This window comes from Pleuronectes platessa, chromosome 9 (assembly GCF_947347685.1).
Source record: "Pleuronectes platessa chromosome 9, fPlePla1.1, whole genome shotgun sequence".
NCBI lineage: Eukaryota > Metazoa > Chordata > Actinopteri > Pleuronectiformes > Pleuronectidae > Pleuronectes > Pleuronectes platessa.
Genome location: NC_070634.1, coordinates 26,419,291 through 26,441,199, shown reverse-complemented (window position 1 = coordinate 26,441,199; position 21,909 = coordinate 26,419,291). Strand labels below are relative to the sequence as shown.

The window sequence follows — 21,909 nt, the reverse complement described above, 5'->3', positions numbered from 1 at the left end:
GGAGAGCGGGTGGAGAGCGGGTGGAGAGCGGGTGGAGTTTGGGGCTTTGATCTTGTTTTGTGAATGAATCCGTGGGAGGAGAGCGAGAGCTAAGTTTAGAACACAGAGAATCAAAACAGCTCCTGTCGTGGCTTTCCCCCAGAGCAACGCACACGACAACAGAAAGTCTGAAGAAGCCTGACGGTGAAGCGTCTCAGATTGTCTGTGTCAACACCACGAGGACACCACGTCCACAGTGTCCTCAGATAAACCCTCAGCTCTCCTGTGAGCCGTGGGCGTCTCCTCCGCCTGAACCTAACCACACGTCTCACTTTGTGAGCGTCAGGACACTTTCAGCTGGATTCACCTGCAGCGTCTTCTGTTCACGGCCCTGACTAACGGCCTGCCTGCCCCCCCCCCATCGCACACGCCCTGCACACGCCTTGTCCACACCCTGAGCTCACACCCTCCGCCCACAGACCTGGGGCCAGACAGTCTGAGTGAACCAGAGAGCTGCAGCTCCACAGATGAATGGGCTGAAGCCACTGGTGTCAAACGAATGTGCACTAATGCAAAATTGTTCGTTTGAAACCTCTGTGTGTGTGTGTGTGTGTGTCTGTGTGTGTGTGTGTGTGTGTGTCTGTGTGTGTGTGTGTCCAAAAGAACTCAACAATGCATGATGGGATTTTGACCCAACTTGCTTGGAGAATCACTTGTTTCTGCAGATGATTCACTTTTGGAGCTAAATCGATAAATGAAGTGAAGCTGAAGCATCTGGATTACTCGCTGCAGGATGGGTCATAAGAATAATAAGAAATTAACGTAATTACAACGTTTGACATGAAGTTGTTTCACTTTATTGGGCGACTGAAATGTCACAGGACAAAGCTTCAGTGGCTTCTTTGAATGTTCAGGACAGACGTTTACCTCTGAGCTCAGACGGGGTCGTGACCTGCGTGTCTTCGCCGAGACACAACTCACGCCGTGGTCCCACATTCGAGTCATTAGCATAACCAGCTCATCTGGGACTGTCTGGCACAGTAATAAGATCAAACACACACACATTAGGGTTCAATCAGGTGAAGCAGAAAGTGATTCTGAGAAGAGCAGAGATGAGTGAACACAGTGATAAGAGAGAAGCTTCATTAGATGATTCAGATAAGAGACGGTTCATCTCTTCACAGGCTGCACGGACGACGGGTGGAAGCAGGTGAGCTGCAGCTGCATGCTGCTCGTGAACTTCCCCATCAGCTGCTTCAGGAACCTGAGGAGGACAAACATGCTGGGATCACTGGGAGGGAAACTGTAACTCATGAAGAAAACACCAGAAGTTCACTTGTTTCAGGAACAGCGTTAGGTTCTGTTCATCGGCCTCTGGGACCTTTCATCTCAGATCCTTTGAGACCATTTGCCTGATCAGAACCTGAAGTCTTCAACACAGGTCCTGCTCTTCATTCACATGATCAATGAGATCAGGTCTTTTCTGTCAGGGCCCAGGAAACGTTTGGAAAAACCACTTTGAGAAAATCTGACTGACGAGTTCTTTGTCCAGAAACTCTTCTCACATTTCTCTAGATTGTCTTGATCCTGGCTCTGACTTGTTTTCCCTCTGTGTGATTTTCAAACTGCTTTTTATTTTGCCTTCCACTCTTCAATTGAACCTGACCTGCTCCTCGTAACGTGCTTCATGAATACAGTTCGGTTTAACATTATCATTATAACATGGACCAGTGTGAGACTTACTTCTCATCGGCTCCGCTGTGTAACGGCGGCAGTGCTTCTAGAGCCAGGTTGAAGTTTTGGCTGAAGAAAAGATAAAGTTACAAGTTTATTTAGAAGAAGGGCAGAAATACAGTTCAGAATAAGTGTGTGTGTGTGTGTGCATCCAGACATGAGCACAAACATGAATGCACACACACACACACACACAACACACAGACACACACCCCAGTGCATGCACACAGCAGAACCAGATTACTTTCACTTCCTTTCCAAAACCCACCAAGTAACATAAATAGGGATTGTAGTGAGGGATGTGCGACTGCTAAGATTTATGTCTGTCACATTCATGACCGTAAATCACACACGTGTATGTGAGCTCAGCGCTGTGTGTGTGTGTGTGTGTGTGTGTGTGTGTGTGTGTGTGTGTGTGTGTGTGATTGTGTGTCTGTGTGTTGAACCCACTTGCTCTCAGAGTTGAGGTACCCAACGATGGCGTCTCTCAGAGTGCAGATCTCAAGACGAGCCTGAGGAGGATGGGGGGGGGGGGGGGGGGAGAGAGAGAATCAAAAGGTGCAACAGAGCAAATGAAATCCATTGAACCACGTCAACTGTCAGCAGTTGGCAGCTTGAAGTGAAATATGACATCATCAGAAAAGGGTTAAACCCCAACGACTGTGTGGGGTCGACTTATGAGTCAAGGTCTTACTATGACTCGGCGGTTTGTGTGGATGTACCTGCAGGGCTCCGTTTCTACTGAACGAGGACACGCACTGCATCAGGCGACTCATCTCCTCCGCAACTGACTCCACAATCTTCGATATCACCCGAGGAACCAGGTCCTTGGAGACCGTGAAGACCTGAAGGAGAAGGAAGAAGAACAAACTGCTGATGAGACGACGGGGACACAGAGTGAGGAGCGTTTGGGGCGGAGGAGGTCGTGAGGAGCGTTTGGGTGGAGGAGGTCGTGAGGAGCGTTTGGGTGGAGGAGGTCGTGAGGGGCGCTCGTACCTCGGCGTGCACCGTGATGATGTTCACCAGAGCTTCCTTCAGGTAGTTCCTGACGCCTGAGGGAGGACAAACAACAACACGGGTCAGAATCCAGGGAGACGACAGTAAAACACAGATTCTTCTTCTTCTTCTTCTCAGGATGTGATATATGGAGTTAAAGCTTCGGTAGCATCTGAAACATCTGCATCAGCTGATCACTCACTGGACCTGGACTGACGAGATGAAGTCAAGGAGCAGAGATGTGAATGTGTTGAAGGAGATGAACCCTAAAACCCTAAAGTCCCCATAAACTCAATCAAAGCTTCCAATCACACACTTATCGATATCAGATCCCTAAATATATTCGATTTTCTCTGGGAAATCAGTAAAAAGGATAGAAAATATTTGAATAAGTTATTTCTTCAGTGGTTTTTGAAGATGAAAATGGGCGTGGCCGGTTTGTAGCACGCTAACTTTGTTAAGCTTTAAAGTTGTGTGTTTTATCACATAACGTTGAGCTGTGACCGCGGTGGTAAAGCAACCTATCACCACGATTGGGCGAATTACCATCAGTCGTGCCACCCCCTCATCACGTAGGGATTTTCCTGCATCGAAAATGGGCAACAAAATTCTAGCACAGTGGAAACCGCACAAGTGATCACAACTGGGCTGTGCCAGTCTGGCCCGGGGCGGCACAGCTCTTCAACTTCAAGTTTTAATTAATTTATAACTATTGGGTTTTATTTCTGATCATTGTATAACCTGCTGGTTTTAATTGATGCCCTGAGAAGCACTTTGCGATGTGGGATTTTCAAATTGCTCGATTGTTACAGTCAAAAACATAATCTGTATTAATTCTGCTAAACAAGCATCGTAACCTCAGATTCAGATGATGAACTGTGAGACCATTAAAGACCGAGCTGGATCCTGTTCACTGCAGACAGGACAACTTCATTCTGATCTGTGAGGAGGAGGGGGAGGAGCTTCTGTTCAGATTATAGTTAATGTTCCACCTGGAAATCTAACAAACATCAAACTCTAACAGATATTGAAAGTGGATTTCTGAGGCTCTGCAGCACCCACACACTTTACAAGGGTCCTGAACAAAACGTGCAACCAGTGAAAGTATCAGATCCTAGATCTGTGGTTTGGAGTCCAAAACGTTCCTCTTTCACAAACGGGCCGAAGACACAAAGTCACACGGCTTCAGGAACCGACCAGAGCAGCTTCCTATCAACACCGAGTAGTAACAGAGTAATAACCTGCTGCCAGTCGACACTCTCACACACTCACACACCCTCACACACTCTCACACACTCACTCTAACACAATGCTTCACATCCTGTGCTAAGGTAAACCACATATACACATTTAAGTTTCACCTGCTGGGTTTAGAGCTCGACTGGTGAAGCACAAACACACAACGCTGCACACCCACAGCTACACACACACACACACACACACAAAGGCCTTGAGAGACCTTTAGACCGGGGACTGATCTAATGATCTCTGTGGTGTTTACAGTAAACCATCAAGGAGCCGTACTTTACACATGACAAATACCAAACACAACAACACACATCAAACCGCACTTGTCGCGTCCTCGGCCCACAGGACGGCCGGGGGCTGACTCTCCACACTAACGGGGTCGGGTAGCGGTTGTTGTGGGGGGGGTTTCCCTCGGTTGTCTTCACCTGACGTCCCAGGTTTGAGGTGAACAGACCAAAGTAGACGAAGATGAACGACAAGACGGCTCTTTAAGAGTAGAGCCAGAGTGTTTTGATATTCCCCCAGGGGCTGAAGCATAGAGGACATGGCCTCCTCCATGTTAGTGGTCTAAACGACTTATTTGATGATCACGATGAACAGCTGAGACTGACTCCAGATCCGTTAAACGTGTGTATCAGCAGCACCTCGATACCACAACTCAACACAATGATCACTACTCTGCAGACTCACGCTCCAAATGAGATATTTTGGCCTGGTATCTGAATCTTTGGAGTCGTCCATCTTTATTCACCGTCCACGCTACAGATGGTTTCCCTCCCCACCGTGCTTCCTGTGTGGCTTCATACCTGTCGGTGTTCCACAGTCTCTCCAGTCGAAGTATCCAGCGTAGATGCCTGGCTCCAGGGAGCCGGCGATGGGGTCGGCCCGTCTCTCGATGTAGGCCTCGAACAGCTTCCTGTCCAGCTCGCGTACAGCGTCCACACTCACCTGAGCAGGTGACCACAACAAAAAAGGGGTTAACACCAGGGCCGGGTCTAGGCAGGGGCAAGAGGGGGCCTGGCCCCCTCAAATAAATGTTGTGCCCCCTCAAACTAAATAGGGTTAGGGTTAGGGTTAGGCACAATGCCCCCTCAAGATTTGTGGCTGCCCCCTCATACATGCCTGTCTAGACCCGGCCCTGGTTAACACACAAGTACACACGTGGATACAACCTTCTCAATGTCATCTATAAGTCAAAGCAGGTGGAACTATATGAAACTACCCATCAACACAAATGAATGATCAATGTGTGTGTGTGTGTGTGTGTGTGTGTGTGTGACAGGTGTCTAAACTTTTTACTTAATAACTGCACAATCAAACTAATACTTTAGAAGAACATTGTTGTTGGTTCCTTTTCAAGTTCATAGTATTTTACAAACATGTAATACGACAGATGCATCACACAGTGGGAGAGTTTTGGATTCATTATAATGGGCGCATGATGTGGGAATTCTTATTTTTCATGTTTACATTGATGTAACTATGAATTAACATCAAGTTATCATATCAGTTCATATTCACTGAACAACAGGAGCAGCCTGAACCAATTCTTCACAGAAAATGATTCACCAGTTGTGACTATAAGACACCAACAGAACACTTCTTTGCATTGTGATTCAGCCATTAGTCATTGTGGGCAGTTTGTGTGAAGAAGACAAACGAGGTGAGGAACCGAGATTTCAAGACGATGACCTTTAAAGGAAAGTAGTCATATCTCTGCTCAGAAGTGAGTGAGGGACAATCAGAACGAGCGATCTTCTGTGTTCTTAATGACAACACTCGTTCTTCATCAGCAGCAACAGACAGAGCCGATGACTCTCTCTCTCTCTCGCTCTCTCTCTCTCTTTATACAAAGTTATTATTCAGAAACACAACTGTAGATATAAAACTGACCCGTGTGATTTTCTCCGTCCCCGTGAAGCCGTGTTTCTCGAAGTGATCGGCCAGGTTCAGGAAGGTGCGTCTCTCCAGGTACTGACAGTTACTGAGGATGATCAGCAGGCGCTGCTCCTACACACAGACACACAAAGACACACACATATATATTTATATACATAATGCATTCCCAGGTCAAATTCCCAATGAATACATGCAAGTCTAAACCTAAACCTTATTCTATCCGTTGCATTTTCTAAACCTGTCCTCACTTTCCAAATGTAACATAACTTTACTTACTGACCTGACAAATCCTCAAAAATGTCAAAATGTTCTTTCATTCCTAAAGATGCTTTTTGTCTGAAACATTGGCAGTTTCCTAAAATATATAAAAGTGCCCTGCTCCGACAATCTCCTTTGCAAAATCCTCACTTTTATAAATTATAATAAATTTTCCCAAATGTCCTCACGTTCCTAAAATCTCCTCACTTCCATTACATTTCCAAAGAATCTCCTAAAGTGTTCTCCTGTTCTGAATTTTGTTATTTTACATAACTTGCCCTCCACAAATCGTGTTGTCAGTTTTTCACACGCATGAGATCAGACACTTCAGTGGGCTGAGGTCACACAGTCCAAGAGGAGCCAGGCCTCATTTGTTTTTGTTGTTTAATAGTTTGAAAACTCAAGTGACTCCCGTCTCTTAACTCTGGTCAGCTGCACTCAGTCGAGTCTGTCTCCCTCGCCCCTGCTTCACATATTTAGGGCAGGGGAAACCCCATCTGCACCTTGCTCCATTTCCCTTTTACCACAAGCTCTCTGCACCCTGCTCTTCCTCCTCCTCGTCCCCCGCGGCTCAACCCCCTCCGCTGACACCTCAAACAAGTTACAGGAAATGAGGACGTATCTGCTTCTTGTCCACAACCAGGAAACAGCCTGATAACATTTCGTGGTTTGAATGAGTGAGACACGTTTGTCGATTTGTGTGAAGGAGAGAAACCCACGCTCCGGTGACGCAGCCGCCAAATGTGGGTTTTCAGGTGAATCAACCCCAAACAGTAGAAAGGAAATAATAAAAAAGACAACGCGATGCTTACAGATGTTGGACAGAAGCCGTCTTGACTGGCGGTAAACCGATCTGGAGAGGACAGGTCCACTGCGATGTTGCTGCGCACATTTGGGGGGGGGGGGGGGCGGGAAGAGAGATTTTAACTTAAACAATTGAAAAATCAAACACAATTAAACTTATAAAAGAGAATAAAAGGGTCGATGAAAACTTACTGAGCTGCATCGATGTCTCCGTCTGTCTTTGTGCTCAGCTGGTCCAAGCAGTTGATGAAAACCTGAGTTGAACATTAGAGACACGGTCGTCAGGCTTGTTGTGAAAATCTCAAACCTTCCAAACGATGAACTCACTCAGTCTTTCACTATTTTAAATATGTAGCTTCTATTCTTCTGTCCTATTTACTGTGTGTTTTGTGGAAAAAACTTAGTTCAACCATTGTGAACCTCATATTTTATGTAAAACATTAATATCATGACAGAAATATGGAAGAAACCCTTGAAACATTAGATCAAAAGCTAAAACATCAGATCAATTGTTTGTTTGATGAGTTCCTGGAGCCCAGACGTCTGGACTTAAGGTTTGATAATCTAATAAACGTGGTTGTGTTTCCTGGTATCTGGTGTTGTTGATGACAGGAGATTATTAATTCCATCAGCAGGCTGACAGCTCGTACCTTCATGATGCTCACACTGAGCTCTGTGACCTGATCCTGGACCTGGTCCAACTGCAACACCTGCAGAAAAGACAGTAACACACATCTTCAGGCATCAGGGGAAAGGCTTTGCATGAATAGTTTGTGTTCAAGATATTTTAAATCAGAGGTAGTCATATGGGTTATTTCATGTCATGTTTCATCAGGTTTCAAGAGAAGAAGAATGAAGTTATTTGTCTGAAACATGTTAATAATGTGTATTAAATTAATCATAAAGAAAGAGCATTCAGAATCCTTTTGTTTGTGTGAGTTCAATCTTGTAGGAAAGATTTATCTTGTATGTTAATTGTGGGGCTTCAGGAACAACAGGTAAAACCAATCAGGGCTGTTTATAATTAATTTAAATAAATTAACTGAATGGGTTTTCTGCACTGATCAAGATTTATGTTTAAGGAATTAAAGATTGAAGAATTATCTCTGTTTTGGAAGCTGCTTATCTGATTAGTTTTTAATTAGACTTAGTTCTGATTTGACTTTCTTGGCCCATCCTAAATATTTTGAGTAAATTCTAATATAAATAATCCTAAAAATACAAAGTTCTTCATTTAGAGAGGACATATTCCACAGTGGTTGAGATGATCAAACCTCTTCATCCAGTTTTCATTGCATTGCTGTGATTTCAGGTGATTCTCTTACATTGATCTCTCCTGGTTTGACTTCCAGCGGCTCCCTGAGCGACTGCAGCATCAGGACCGTGCACTGCTCAAACTGTGACGGCTGCAAAGAAGATACCAGACACATCAACCGGGTTATAAACACGTTAAGAGGATCTTCTCCACAACACAATCAGTGTGTATGTGACGAACATATTTCATGAAGAGATGTACAGTAACATCCTCACCAAGCTGGTGATTCCCTCGTTATCCACAACCCAGTCCTCCTTCTCAGCGAGACGCTTCACATCTAGGAGTCGGGGAGAAAGCACAAATATGAATTGATAACGTGATCAATTCAAAACTCTCCACAGGATTAAAACAGGGTCGATACGAGTGGAAATAGAGACAAATCAAAGTTTGAGTTTCTGCAAGAAAAACCACAACATGATGTTAAATCTAAGTCTTTCTGCTCAGACCTCAATTTGGTGTGAATGTGGGGGAAAGTTGAGTGAAAACCAGTCACTCTTCTCAAAATGACCAAACCCGACCACAAATGAAACCGAGCATGTCTGGAGTTAGTCTCACAACTCTTTGTCTATTAATACCTTAAACGTTATATGAGGTGAAGGAGGCAGTGGAGGACACTGACCAGCACTCAGACAAAGGGACCATGTGTGTGTGTGAGGTGGATCTTTACTGTCTGAACTGGGTTTGTGCAGAGAAACAACACAATCAGAAACTCACTGGGTCCATGAAAGTCTGTGTTTCTTATGGAATAGAATCTTATTGAAATGTGATTCTTCCTGTTTATCATCATCACTTACTGCAGAGAGAATATTCTTAGAAGTTCTACATACATCTCAGGTATTTTCAGTTTTATAATGATTTATTTTGTTGCCTTATTGCAGTTGGAATCGAACAAGTCCTAAATGACATAACATATTTAGAAATCTCAGGATGACAGTGCTTTGATATACTTCTGTTCTTAAATATATTCCTGGTGCTGTTTCACTTCCGTCCACAGAGACTGTATCTGCAGCTTCGTGCAGACGTACAATAGCTTCACTGTCTCGCCAGTTTAAGAACAACAACTCATTTTAAATCCAAACCAGCTTGTGTAGGTGCACTTCACTTTTTACATGTTGTTCCAAAAATGTCCCAAAAAAAAAAGATTTGGGTACCGGGACATTTCACTGTCATTTTACAAATCTTGCTATTTTCCGATAAAGCTAATTAAAACCTGAAGGGTCATTAGTGTCCTCACCTTCTGTTGTGTGCAGCAGAGACACCATGAGGCAGTGAACTCTCAGCTCCAGCAGCAGATCCTGGATCACCTGAAGCAGATCATTAGGGATCTCCATCGCAGACAGAGCGTCATGACAACTCCTGAGTGACACCAGAGGAAAACGTGGATCAGAGGGAGAGAGGAGGGAGAGAGACGTCAGTCACTGAATTCCTGCGTGTAAAGATTTCAAAACTATATAAATATTAAAACATTGAGAGTGATAACCTGACGGTGTGAATGATTTGTGTGAGCCAGGCTCCGGTGAGCTCCGTCTTGTTCTCCCAGCCTCCGTAGAGATTCAGCTCCCCCTGTGGCAGCGTGGTGGGGAGCAGAGCTCCTCGGATCAGCTTCACCAGACGGTTGGTGACCTCCTCGATCATTTTCTGTAAAACACAGATCGTTCAAACAAACACATTCAACAGGGTTCATCTTTTTAGATTTGTAGAGAGTCATAAAGCCACTTACTTTAAAGTCATTCTGTCTCTGTCTGGCGTTCTTCTTGGACTTTTCCACCTGACCAGACTTCTCTCCAGTCTGCAGAAAAAGGGAATTAATGTTGCTGTTCATCATTTCAACTTTTATAATTTAAACATACAGAAATAAAACTGTAAGTGTTTTGTGTAAATATTCTTAACAGAACCAGAGACGTATATTTACATCAATCAAGTGACTTTTCCAGAACTAGAACACAGCATTAATAAGAAAGACCATCACTCTTGTGTGTGGCCACAATGATAAAAGGAAATTCAATATACTTCTATCATATAGAACAACTAGACAAAAAGATTGTATTATTCTTGTAAGAGTTGACGAATTAGATTCCTTAAACTCAAACAAAACATATTCATTTCACTTACGTATTCATGTGATGCACTTATTTATTAGTGTTTTTAACAAATTAAGTTTATCTCCAAATGCAGAGATATGATCCCCATAAGTAACGATTTAAAGATTTTAGTTTTGTGTCCTACCACCTCAACAAGGCACCTGACCACACCTCATTTTAACCAATGGGTGTTCAGATGTGTGCAAGTGCCTTTGCTATTTAGACCACATGGGCATGAGACAGTGATAAATGTGTTTTTCAGAAACTAGTAAAGACTCTTGCAATAAGCTTGGTGTCACATTTCATCAGGTGTGAGATTGGGGCCCTCAGACAACTTTATAAACTTCAATTATTTGGGAATATAGAAGAAATCTTAACTAACAGGGAACCCAGTTATTCACCTCACTAAACAGACTCCCATTGACATAAGAGATCCAGAGCTTCCAGAAGTTCGGCAGCTGACCAATCACCACGTCCGACAGCTTCTCCACAAACTGCACCTGCTGAGGGGTTTCAGAGCGCCAGGCTGCAACAGAGACAAACACAGAGAATACAATCTCCCTGACGCTCAGTACAGAAGTGATGGAGAACCTCATGGGCAACTAGCAAACCCCCACTACCTAAGAAATATCTGCAATTCAAAGAATCACAGGGCGGAACATTTAACTTCCAGGCAGAAGGCGGTTCGAGTTATGTTTTGTTTGTGTTGTCACGTTACTGAAGCATGTGAGGAGATGCACTGTGACTTCCTTCCACTCTACTCTGATTCCCCTAAAGCAAGAAAGTGTTACACACACAAACAAACACATGTACAGACAGGGAACCCCCTCCCTCACACAGACAGAGTGGGAGGTTGTGTTAGATGTGTTGTGGTGCTCACTGCTGGGTCGTGGCGTTCGCAGGCTGCCCCCTCTCTTCAGAGACGCCGTGTGGCCGAGCCTGCCGAGCGCCGACGGGCGGGAATCCCCCTCCAGGTCCAGAATCCCAACACCCACTGACGGACAGGAGGAGAAGGGCGGAGGGAGCAGGAGATGAGACATGAACTCGCACGGGGGAAAAAAAACCAAACACATACGATATCGAATAATCAAATAAGCCATTTTCATAATTCCACATTCCTCAATAAGCCCAGCAGGCTTTCACACCAAACAATCCTCCCTCGCCCCTCTCGGCCTTTCTTTATTTGTGTTCTGATCCGTCTGTGCCGCGGCCCACGGCTGAGAGAATGTCCTGTTGTTTCCAGGGTGAGGAAACAGAGCTGTGGGCTTTGCGAGCCCCGGGGTGAAGTGGGTTTACATCAACCGCACTGGGCCCAGTTACCTCTGCTCCGCGTGCCCACTAGATGGCGACAGGGAGCTGCACTACAGCCACGAACAAGTGAGGGCCCCCCCCCCCCCTCCACCACCGAGAGATAACTTCAGTGAAATGAATCTACGAGACGATGACTCGACGATACCAGAAGAAAATGTGAACATTAACATATAGAAATGAAAGTGAAACGCCGCAGCGCCGTGGGGGGGGGGGGAATCGTACCTTCTAACGGTGAAAATGAAACAAGCTTGTGCTGCAGTACACCCACGTGTAGCGTGTCCGACCTAAGAGAGAGACCGGCTGCCACATTTCCAAAACATGTGTCTGACACACACAGACAAACGTGTGCTGGTGAGTCACAGAGTGAAGGTGGAGGCTGAGCGAGAAACCCCCGAGCAGAGGAGCGAGTGTGGTGCAGACCGCCGAGCACACAACACAGACGTCCACTGGAGAAAATGTAAGGAAACTCTCGACTGAGTCAGATTAGCTGTAAACAGACGAAAGCTCTTTCACATCACAGACACACACACGCGCACACGCACGCACAAGCACACAAATAGCCCATGTGGAGCTGTGTGGTCTTTTCCTGTGATGTTTTCCTCTCTTTTCACAGGGATGAGAGCTGCTGTTGATCCAGGTGTCGGCTGAACCCCCGGACTCTTCAGAATGCATAAGACTGTGTGTGTGTGTCGTGTGTGTGTGTGTGTGTGTGTGTGTGTGTGTGTGTGTGTGTGGGTGTGTGTGTGTATAAGGTGTGAGTTTGCATGTGCAGCGCTCAGAGCTGTTCAAACTCTTTTCTTCTGTTCTAAGTTGAAATGTAGGAACCTGTGTGTGTGTGTGTGTGTGTGTGTGTGTGTTGAAGACAGTGTGCGACCTCTGCTCACTTCCTCATCAGGTCCGAGGCTCGTCTGCAGGTCGGATGAGTTCCTGCCCCCCCTCCCCCCCAACAAAGCTTGTGTGGTCACTGACCACAAAAGCTTTTCTGTCTCAACACTAACACACACATACCTTACAGATCCTACACTACACAATATAGAATATATAGTGATTTGATTATATAAAACAATCAAATAGTTTATGTTACGATTGTATAGTTTTTTTTAAATACATTTCCTCTTGTTTTAACTGGGAGTCAGTGATATGTTACCACGACCAACAGGGGGCAGCAAGGAGCCTGAAAGCTGTTTGCTGTGACGACTGCTATTAAACAACAAAAGAAGTGGAAGTTCATATTACTATACATTACTACATAGTGTAAACAAAGATGGACGACATGACAGCTCCTCAAAAAGGGAAGGCAAAGCGTCTCCATCGCCCTCTGGTGGCTGGCTGCAGTAGAATAAACCCCACCTCCTCCATGTTAGCAGATGGGACATACTTATTACACTAATGCATGGGTTCGTGTTTCTGTATTTGTTTGTTGATGCTATAAAAATGAGGTGAAACGTCTTGATTGACAACTGAGACTGACTCGTGGTTGGTGAGAAACTTGCAAAGTCAAAGAATTCAACAACGCGAACATCCCCCCCCCCCCACAGATACACACATCTGATTATCACTATTACTCAAGTGTGATAATTAACTCGTTTCTCCTGGAGGGTTCCTGACTGAAATCACAACCGCCTGTTTCCCAGTAAATCACACTAACACCAGAATCCCTGTAATGGTTCCCTGACAAACCTATTTTCCTGTGGACAAAACTTCCCACTAATTGTATTGACATTGGAAGAAGACGCACCGTTCAGGAAATAAAAGAACCGCAGTTTATAATTGAATCGGGCCGAGTCAGATTTCAGAGCCGGGGCACGATGAGTGTGTTTGGACATACGGAAGCAACTTGCAATGCTCTGCTTCCTCATGAGGAAACTATGGTGCCTGTTGTTCCAACAGAGATGGATGGTTCCACTTCACGTTTGAGGCAATTTATGGGCTAATTAATGGAATCATACCGACAGCAGAACGGCCTCTGGCCTCATATTCATGACTGGGAAACGCAAGAGAAAATGACCCGAGTTACTGCAGACACGGCTGATCCATCACAGAGGAGCGATCCCTGCCATGTGTGATGCTGACAACAGCATAAAAGATGGCAAATGGCTAAACCTAGAGGGTAAACGAGATACGAGGAGGAAGAGGAGGCCGGCAGCAGAGGAGCAGGCTGTGAGGTACCAGTAAGGGGGGAAGGAGGAAGAGTGGGGTCGGGGGGGGGGGTGCAGTGGATGTGGTTTTATGATCGTGTCTGTTCAAGGGGCTGCCTGGGTGGAGGGACGTTTCAGAGGGGCACGGGTTTCGTTCCGAGGCGAGAGGTGAGCGGCGAAGACTGCGGATGGCAAATAGCTGCCAGGTGTGTGTGAGGAGGAAGAGGGGACAGGAGGGGACAGGAGGGGACAGGAGGGGACAGGAGGCAGCTGTCTGCAGAAATCACAAACAGTTGAAATGACAGAGAAACAGAGGGTGCACCTTTCTGGATACTCGTCCCCTTGCTTGCTGTGAATAGTCTGTATTCTGACATGGGCTCACTCAGACATTTTCTAGAGGGCTGGCTGGAAAAAAGTTCCAGAAAATGTCCGGAGCAACTGACCCAATCAAAAGCCAATAATAAGTCCAGAGAGAACTTTCCATTGGAATGAATGAATGAGGGTTTAACCTTGGAAGACGGTGTCAGTTCTTAATAACTCCATGACCTAGAAGGACGCATGTGAACAGAACCCACTCCTGCCAATGGTTTCTAATTATTCCACTATTCAGCAGTTGTTGGCAGCGACAAACCGGGAAACTACTGTGAAAATCGATGTAAAAAAAATACAGGTTTAAACATTCAGCCTCGCAAATGTTTAAAGAAGGAACTGTACCAAACAGGCTGGCTGGAGGAATCTAGACTTTTCAGAATAGCTGAGCTCCGTGTGATGCACGTGTGATTTCAGATTCGCTCCCTGCCACATGTTGCTCTGCTGAGGAATGCCTGTGTGCAGTGAGAGGGGGCCATCCCTGTTCCCTGACATGATAATCAAGCTGATATTTAACTGTGGAGAGGCGGGGAGTGAGCCGACCCCCAGATCCATCAAGCCCGAGCCCCGGAAACCACTATTACCCTTAGCATTAGACATGTTTATGTTCCAGCTGCACTATGTGAAGCAGCCACCCACTCACACTGTATTTGTGTGGGTGCTTTTGAGTAAGTATGTGTGTGTGTGTGTGTGTGTGTGTGTGTGTGTCTGTGTGTGTGTGTGTGGTTGGCGAATCGCTGTTCTTCCTGAGCGGACGGTTTCACATCCACATTTTTTCTGCTGGCTGATTTAACAGAGGAACAGCTTAATTGGGGTTAATTGTTCCAATCCATCTGTGAAGCTGCGTGTGAGTTTGTGTGCGCAGTAACATGTCGAGCCCTGAAACCCAAACCCGAAGCCAGCGTTCCCCCACTTTCATCTTATTCATATATTCATGAAACAATAAACACGCGGCCCGCGAGTCGAACAGGCCGGGGCGGGTGGTGACGGAGGGGGGAGGGGGGGGGGGGGGGGTTGCAGGCTGGTAGGACGGACAGGCAGCTGGCTCTCTCTCTTTCCTCAGCCACCTTCAGACTCACATGACATCCCCCAGCCCCATGATTCAAAATGCTAAATAGGGGCTTTTCACTTTGTGTGTAAGGCGACTCGGCTCAGATGTGTGTGTGTGTGAGTCTGTGAGTCTGTGAGTGTGTGTTTCTCACCTCTCTGGCCACTGATAAACTCGTCTCTGCAGTTTTGCATGAGCTGCAGGATCCACTTGTGCTGAGCGTAGATGCACTGCCAGGCCGGGTCACCTGGAGCGTGCAGGTCAGACAGGTACCTGCACACACACACACACACACACACACACACACACACACACACACACACACACACACACACACACACACACACACACACACACACACACACACACACACACACACACACACACACACACACACACACACACACACACACGGGAGTGACAACTTTAGATTCAGGGAAAAGCAAACTACACATGTGTTCTAGGGGAAGTAGTGACGGTCACACCATTCAAACCCATTTTCCACCAACATGGAGTGGACTGGTTCCAGTTTGTGCATTCAAAACACTTTAAATTAACTACTATTTACTTCCAGTGTTTTGTGCAGCTCCCTCTGTGGAGGATGAAACCTTGATTAAAATGGTGTGGCTCTAAGCTGGTAGCATAGTGAGCAGATTCACTTGATAACACCTGAATCAGGTCGAAAACCAGAGCTGATTTGGTGGAAAAGACTCACCAGTGATTCCCAGTGGCCTATATGACTGGATTCTCATTTACCATGTTTCTATACTCAGAGTTTGAGTGCATTCAGAGGTCATGGGAATTAAATTAAATCATCCAGCTTCCATAAAGTAACAGTTTAAGGTACCAAAGAAGCAGAACTTACGAAAACATATTATCACAGTGGTTTTCTACATACAAAATCCTTTTAAAACTAATGCATATTTGAAAAATGTCTGAATGTGGTGCCCTCCAGTGGAAGTAGCATGAAACAATATCTGTGGCACGGAGGGGATGTTTCCACTTCTTGAATAACCACATCCTGGATTATGGTTTCTGTATAAACACAAATATTGGTCAGTAAATCATTATGATATGTTTTACCAACGTGTATTAATTTGATTATTTGGAAATATGAGTAATTTCAAAAAAATCTGTCACGTTTTCAGGCAAAGTAGCAAAAACACACGAATAATGATTATTCTCAGGTGCTAAAATTAGATGCAGAGAACTTGTCTACATAAAAAAATAGAAATGAAAGTAGAAAATGATGCAGAGGATCTTTCTCTCAGAGGTTTTGAGTCCTGAAAGTTACTCAATGACCTGCGTGATCTCAGATGAGTCACTTTAAACTGAGGCCTGGCTCCCTCCACTCTCATCCTTTGACCCAGCCACTCGTTTGTTTCTCATTAGGTGGCATCTTACAAAAAGTCTGAGGGACACACACACTAACAAAGACACAAAGACACACACACACACGGCTCCCACCATCCACGGCAAGAGTAAACAGGAGCTGAGTGGGCGTTCAGAGCCGTGCCTAATGCAGCAGGATGAAAGATGGTGCCGTGCGGTTGAGAACTGGTCTCTGTGATCCTGACAGGTCGGTCTTAACAATAATAAATCGGGTGAGACCACAAGTATGAATGGACAGATGGAGGGAGGGAAGGAGGGAGGAGAAAAAGAGAGAGAGAGAGGCAAAGGAGAGAGAAAAATATAAACAGAAACAAGAGAGTGGGGCAACAGAGAGCTGAGTGGGCTGGTGAGCCTTCGCAGGAAAGTGAGAGGCCTTGAGAGGAAAGCAGACGGAGAGAGAGGTTCTGGTAACGATGACACAGACACATCAGAGAGACCGAAGGGAGTGGGGGAGAAATGACATGACTTTATATTTGATGTCTGCAGATGGTGCACACTCGTGAGGACTGTGTTACCAGCACAGATGAAGGCAAGATGTGCAGGGGATTTAGCTTTTTGAACGATTCTGTGTGAGTGACGTGTGAGAGACCACAACACGACGACTGACACTTGATTTGAAGTAACTGTCTCTGGGTTATGAACATGAACAGAGACCTGATGTATCGCTTCTGGTCGTGTAAGGTCGACGGCGTCTGCAACAGCTTCTCCAACAGGAGACTTCTCAGAGAGCAGATCCTCGTCTCCACCTCAGCGTACACTACACAGAGGACAAGCACATTCAGATAATCATATTCACAATCATGGAAACCTGTATAGACAGAGCTGGAAGAAAACAATTAACAGAATATATATATCTGTTACCTTTTTTGAAAACGGGGACCTCAGTGTTGCCAAACAGAGATTTGGCTTTTTCATAGTCATTAATCACCACGTCATAGTCGCCCTGCAAAGACAGGAAGTCACTTCGGTTTATTTTGAACTTATCCATCATGACATGCTGTGTGTTTAAAATTCTCTGGCTCCTCCCTCTGGATCAAAGCTCTAGAGAGACAGATATGTGAATAAAAATACATTTAAACTTTGAAATAACAAATTGAAGTATTGTGCTCAACGACCTCTGTATTTATCTATCTGTGAAATAAATGTTTTTTTTTAAATACATTTTAATGTGAACACTGTATTAAAAATCATGACAAAAACTGTCAACACATAAACAATGGTAAAGAAAATATTTACAAGTTCGAAGTTTAATTCCACGGACTGATATGAATATCCAAACATCTACAGCCACAACTATTAATAACACTGGTTTGAACATTATTGGAAACATTAAAATAATGTAAGTCATCAATAATATATCACATGGGTCCTAGTTCCCTTTTTTTTCTAAAGATTTTGATGAAGAATTATATCTCTAATAGTTTCTATCAGACCTCTGCAGCAATATAACTCAGCTCTGCTCAGTGACACAAGGTTTCACATGGTGCTGGTTTAAGAAGCTTCTTGATGGATCCATTAGTTTTTATGATTTAATGTTTTTTAAGTATCCCGGCCGCAGCGAGCCACAGGACTTTGTGCAATGTACAGTGAACACATTTTTCTCTGTTGCCCTATTTTTAGGCAACAACGTCCTGTTATGACTGGAATAACCATTTTAAATAACCAGACCAATCAGGGAAGTGTCTTCAGTGCAGAATAGATTTTTATAACCTTCATCAACCGGAGCAATGAGAGATTTCCTCTCCTGGTGAATGACCTTATATCTCTCTACACTCTGTGGATGAACTTGCTTTACTTCACACAGCCGGTCGATGTGTGTTTGAATTCTACCTTTTGGATATTGCGTTCTATGTTGAGTGGCAAGTTGAAGAGAAACTTGAAACGCTGCAGCACGTTGAGTGCATTGCGTGTGGAGTCGGCTTTGTCCTTCCTCCCCAAGACCTCCTGGAAAAGAGTATCGGCTGTATCACTCGCTCCTATGAGAAGAAAAGACGGAGAGAGAGAGAGCAAGAGTGAGTGAGGGCAAAGGAGCCAGGAGAAAATTAAGAGCCTGGGATACTATATAAATAAATGCCGACACCACATTTCCCTCTTACTGTCGATCTCTGGTTTTCCTCCTGCTCTCTGTGTGTTAACTGACGGAGAGAGGAGCAGGAGCAGAGAGCGAGTGACTGAGGAGAAAGTGACGACTATCTCTTAATCAGAGCGCTCGGAGGAACTGGCTGGCTTCGTTGGTGGTCCCCCCCCACCCCACCCCCCCGATGTGCCGTGTCACAGGAAAAAACCCAAGTTCTTCTAATCAAAACAAAACCCCTCCCCCGAAAACAGAAAGTCCGACGGAGGAACAACATAAGGAGCGAACAGAGGAATATTTCACATTTTTCACTCTTGAACCTGAGTTTTCATGATGATAACATTCTTGTTTTTTAAGTTAGCGACTCAGTGCTGTGTGTTTGATGCACTGGGTCGAGGGCTGAAAAGATCGGCGAGGTACTTTGAATTAATGACTTGTTTGACTGTATCTATCTACATAGGCCCATGTTTGGAAGAAATTCATATAAACTGCAAAAAGGGGATTGGAAAGGGTCGTGTTTTTAAATAAAAGTTTGTTCTGAGAGTTTCCTGAAAACCGACTCTCTCATTCTAAAGGTTAAACTACCAAAAGTGAAGATAATTCACAATGAATTTAAAAACAAATCTAGTTTTTTATGTGATCTTCTCTGTGTTAACTATGTGTCACAATCATTGGCTTTCATGTTTGAAATGACAACTGAATTAGGGGCTTTATGTGCTTAAAGGATGTGTTTATAGGGAAAGTTCAAAGATCTGTACACTTGCATCAGGAGGTAACTTAATAAAAAAAAAACATTTTAGATGAAAGACACTTACTGTTGAGGATGTTTTCCAGTCGCTGGGTCATTGATCCCTCGACTCGCTCGGTGCCATCGGACTCAAGTCTCTGGTGAATCGCTGAAATCAAAATTAAGAGAAACAATAAATGAACGTGAGAAATGTGGAACACAATTTAAGGGTCCCTGCACCAACGTGTGATCCCCAGACACAGGAACATTTTCAATTAGGAACCGAAGGTAAAACAATAAACAGGCTCTCACTCAGTGGTAGATGGGAGATAACCTCAGTGGTTCTCCACCCACTGCTGCTGTGGTTGAAACCCCCTCCACCCGCCCTTGAGCCTGTTCCCACGCAGCAGAGGTTCTGTCCCTGTCCCAGTGGTGAACTGTACTGGATCAATTCACCTCACCCAAGCAATTAATATCACAGTGTGGTGGTCTTGGGACATTTGGAACCCTTTGACCTGGAGGTACTGACAATCTAAAAATCTTTCAACTTTGTGAAAAACAACATGAGGGAGAGCGGAGCTGGACGTCTGGACGCCAAACATGACTGTTGCATAGATGAGGAGGGGGAGGAGGAGGAGGGGGAGGAGGAGGAGGAGGGAGGAACTATGTGATGGCTTCAATCCATCACTGAGCATGATGAGCTTTACGCGGGACGGGGCATTTGAAAACAGGGAATGAGGGGAGAAAACCGAGAGAGAGAAAGACGGAGAACGAGCGGTGTGGCTCTCCCAGTGAATAAATAAATGGTGTGCAGCAGTGGGCAGCTGGGTGCTGAGAGCTGCAGCCAGGGTTTATTGACAAAGTGGAAGAGGGGTGGAGAAGGTTTAGGCGACCTTCTCATGCATACTTGTGGAGAGACTCAAATATGCAACGAGAAGACATCTCAAGAATGAAGCTGCGAGACAAGAACGCGTGAAAGAAAAGAAAAAGGATAACGATCCTCTAATTTCTCCTCTCTCCCAGTTGTTCCACTACAAACACCGGCTGCTGGCGGAGTTCGGAGGGAGCGGGAGGCAAAGCGAAGGGGGGAGAGTTCTGTAAATAAATATGTGGGTCCGTTCTGACAGACAGAAGCCTCAAGGCAGAGACCGAGGTATTCCTACAACATGCTGTTCAAACAGGCCATCGCCCAATCAGTGCAGACGTCGCCGGCCCTTTCGTGGAGCTCTGGACCTTCAGAGAACGTGTCCAGATGCAGGTTAGGACAAAGGCACGTAGACGTGGGAGTGTATACGTGAGAGGAGAGGATTGATAGGACTGAACATACAGGAAGAGTGAAACACACACTGCAGGTCTGCTTCACATCTCCTCCCCCCCCTGCCCTGTAGCCAGCTGTGTGTCCTCTGCGTCTGTCACACACTGAAGGGACGATGACGTCACGTTAACCTAAACATCACGTCAGGGTCCGGATAGCACGCGCTCCGAGGACCTGAGGAAGAGCTGCAGCTCCCGCTTCACTTCCTGGAACCACTGAGAAAAAAACCCGAATACGAATAAAATACAGTGTCCCTGGATTCTAAAGTGGGAGATGTTTTGACTCCTGCTGGGGCAGAGAGGGGGGGGGGGGGGGGGGGGGGGCTCAGGGAATAGGTCCTGGGAATCTGGCATTTTTGGAACACGGTAGCCGTTCCGTTTCCTGCATCGCTGGGAGACTTCCTTTTCACACAACAATGAAAAACCTCAAATTTCAACATTTCAGTCGCAACAACTCCGGACTCCCTGACAGCCTGTCAGCCTGTCAATCAGCCCGAGTGTGTCAATCAGCCCGAGTGTGTCCGTCACAGACGCAGGTCTCCGTCGGTGACTGAGGCTCAACACAACCAAGCAGACGCCAGGGCCAGAAACTTTCCATTTCTCTCAGCGCCCTGTGGAGGTTCACACGGAGTTATTACAGAACCAGTGGGTTCCTCACTACGAAAACATTTAGAAACTTCTGTAGAGAAGCAAACAAACAAATATACCAGTTCAGTGAGTAAAAAATGCAAAAAAAAATTGAAGCATAAAAATAAAAAGACTTCAAACAAGCCATGAAACGATGAAAAACCCACAATATTGACAATATAGTATTTGATATAAAGCTCCATTTAGCCCATTCTTCCAATTTTCTGATAAAAAAGGTTTAGATCAGGAAGTTGCATCAATTCTCTGAGTTAAATATAATCCACAAGTAGACACTTAAATACAAAAAGCTTATAATTATATATAAACTATTATTTTGTTGAAGTAAAGGCAAGTCAGCGTGTTCTGGGGGGGAGGGGGGGGGGGGACGCACTTGCAGTGTTGAAAACTTTCGGTCCCAACTCGTCCCAGTCGAGTGAGAAGACAGTCAAGTCAGGTCTCCACACTCTAATAAATAATCTGATATTTTTCTCATGATATCAATTCCAAAATGTCAGCAGGATTTCTGCCAATACAATTTGTCAATCACATACTTATGGTCTATCTTGTCCCTAATTTAAAGTAGGTATATAATATT

At 45.1% G+C, this 21,909-nt stretch overlaps 1 protein-coding gene across 2 annotated transcripts in view; it reads right to left on the bottom strand.

Moving 5' to 3' along the window:
* Window positions 1-813: 813 nt before the first annotated feature.
* exoc2 (exocyst complex component 2) overlaps window positions 814-21,909 on the bottom strand; it is a 41,170-nt gene continuing 20,074 nt past the window's right edge. The window contains exons 7-28 of one of the 2 annotated variants that reach the window (XM_053430703.1): window positions 19,462-19,542; window positions 18,403-18,548; window positions 17,434-17,515; window positions 17,227-17,329; window positions 15,335-15,453; window positions 11,195-11,308; window positions 10,716-10,840; window positions 9,954-10,022; window positions 9,714-9,871; window positions 9,468-9,589; window positions 8,449-8,510; window positions 8,244-8,324; window positions 7,569-7,628; window positions 7,111-7,172; window positions 6,927-6,996; window positions 5,851-5,967; window positions 4,764-4,905; window positions 2,710-2,765; window positions 2,436-2,558; window positions 2,164-2,225; window positions 1,723-1,782; window positions 814-1,243 (exon numbers count right to left, since the gene is read on the bottom strand). In XM_053430703.1, the coding sequence (XP_053286678.1) occupies window positions 1,150-1,243; window positions 1,723-1,782; window positions 2,164-2,225; window positions 2,436-2,558; window positions 2,710-2,765; window positions 4,764-4,905; window positions 5,851-5,967; window positions 6,927-6,996; window positions 7,111-7,172; window positions 7,569-7,628; window positions 8,244-8,324; window positions 8,449-8,510; window positions 9,468-9,589; window positions 9,714-9,871; window positions 9,954-10,022; window positions 10,716-10,840; window positions 11,195-11,308; window positions 15,335-15,453; window positions 17,227-17,329; window positions 17,434-17,515; window positions 18,403-18,548; window positions 19,462-19,542 (2,108 nt within the window). In that variant the 3' untranslated portion in view covers window positions 814-1,149. The remainder of the gene's footprint in view (window positions 1,244-1,722; window positions 1,783-2,163; window positions 2,226-2,435; window positions 2,559-2,709; window positions 2,766-4,763; window positions 4,906-5,850; window positions 5,968-6,926; window positions 6,997-7,110; window positions 7,173-7,568; window positions 7,629-8,243; window positions 8,325-8,448; window positions 8,511-9,467; window positions 9,590-9,713; window positions 9,872-9,953; window positions 10,023-10,715; window positions 10,841-11,194; window positions 11,309-15,334; window positions 15,454-17,226; window positions 17,330-17,433; window positions 17,516-18,402; window positions 18,549-19,461; window positions 19,543-21,909) is intronic. The other variant, XM_053430704.1, reaches the window with a different exon arrangement.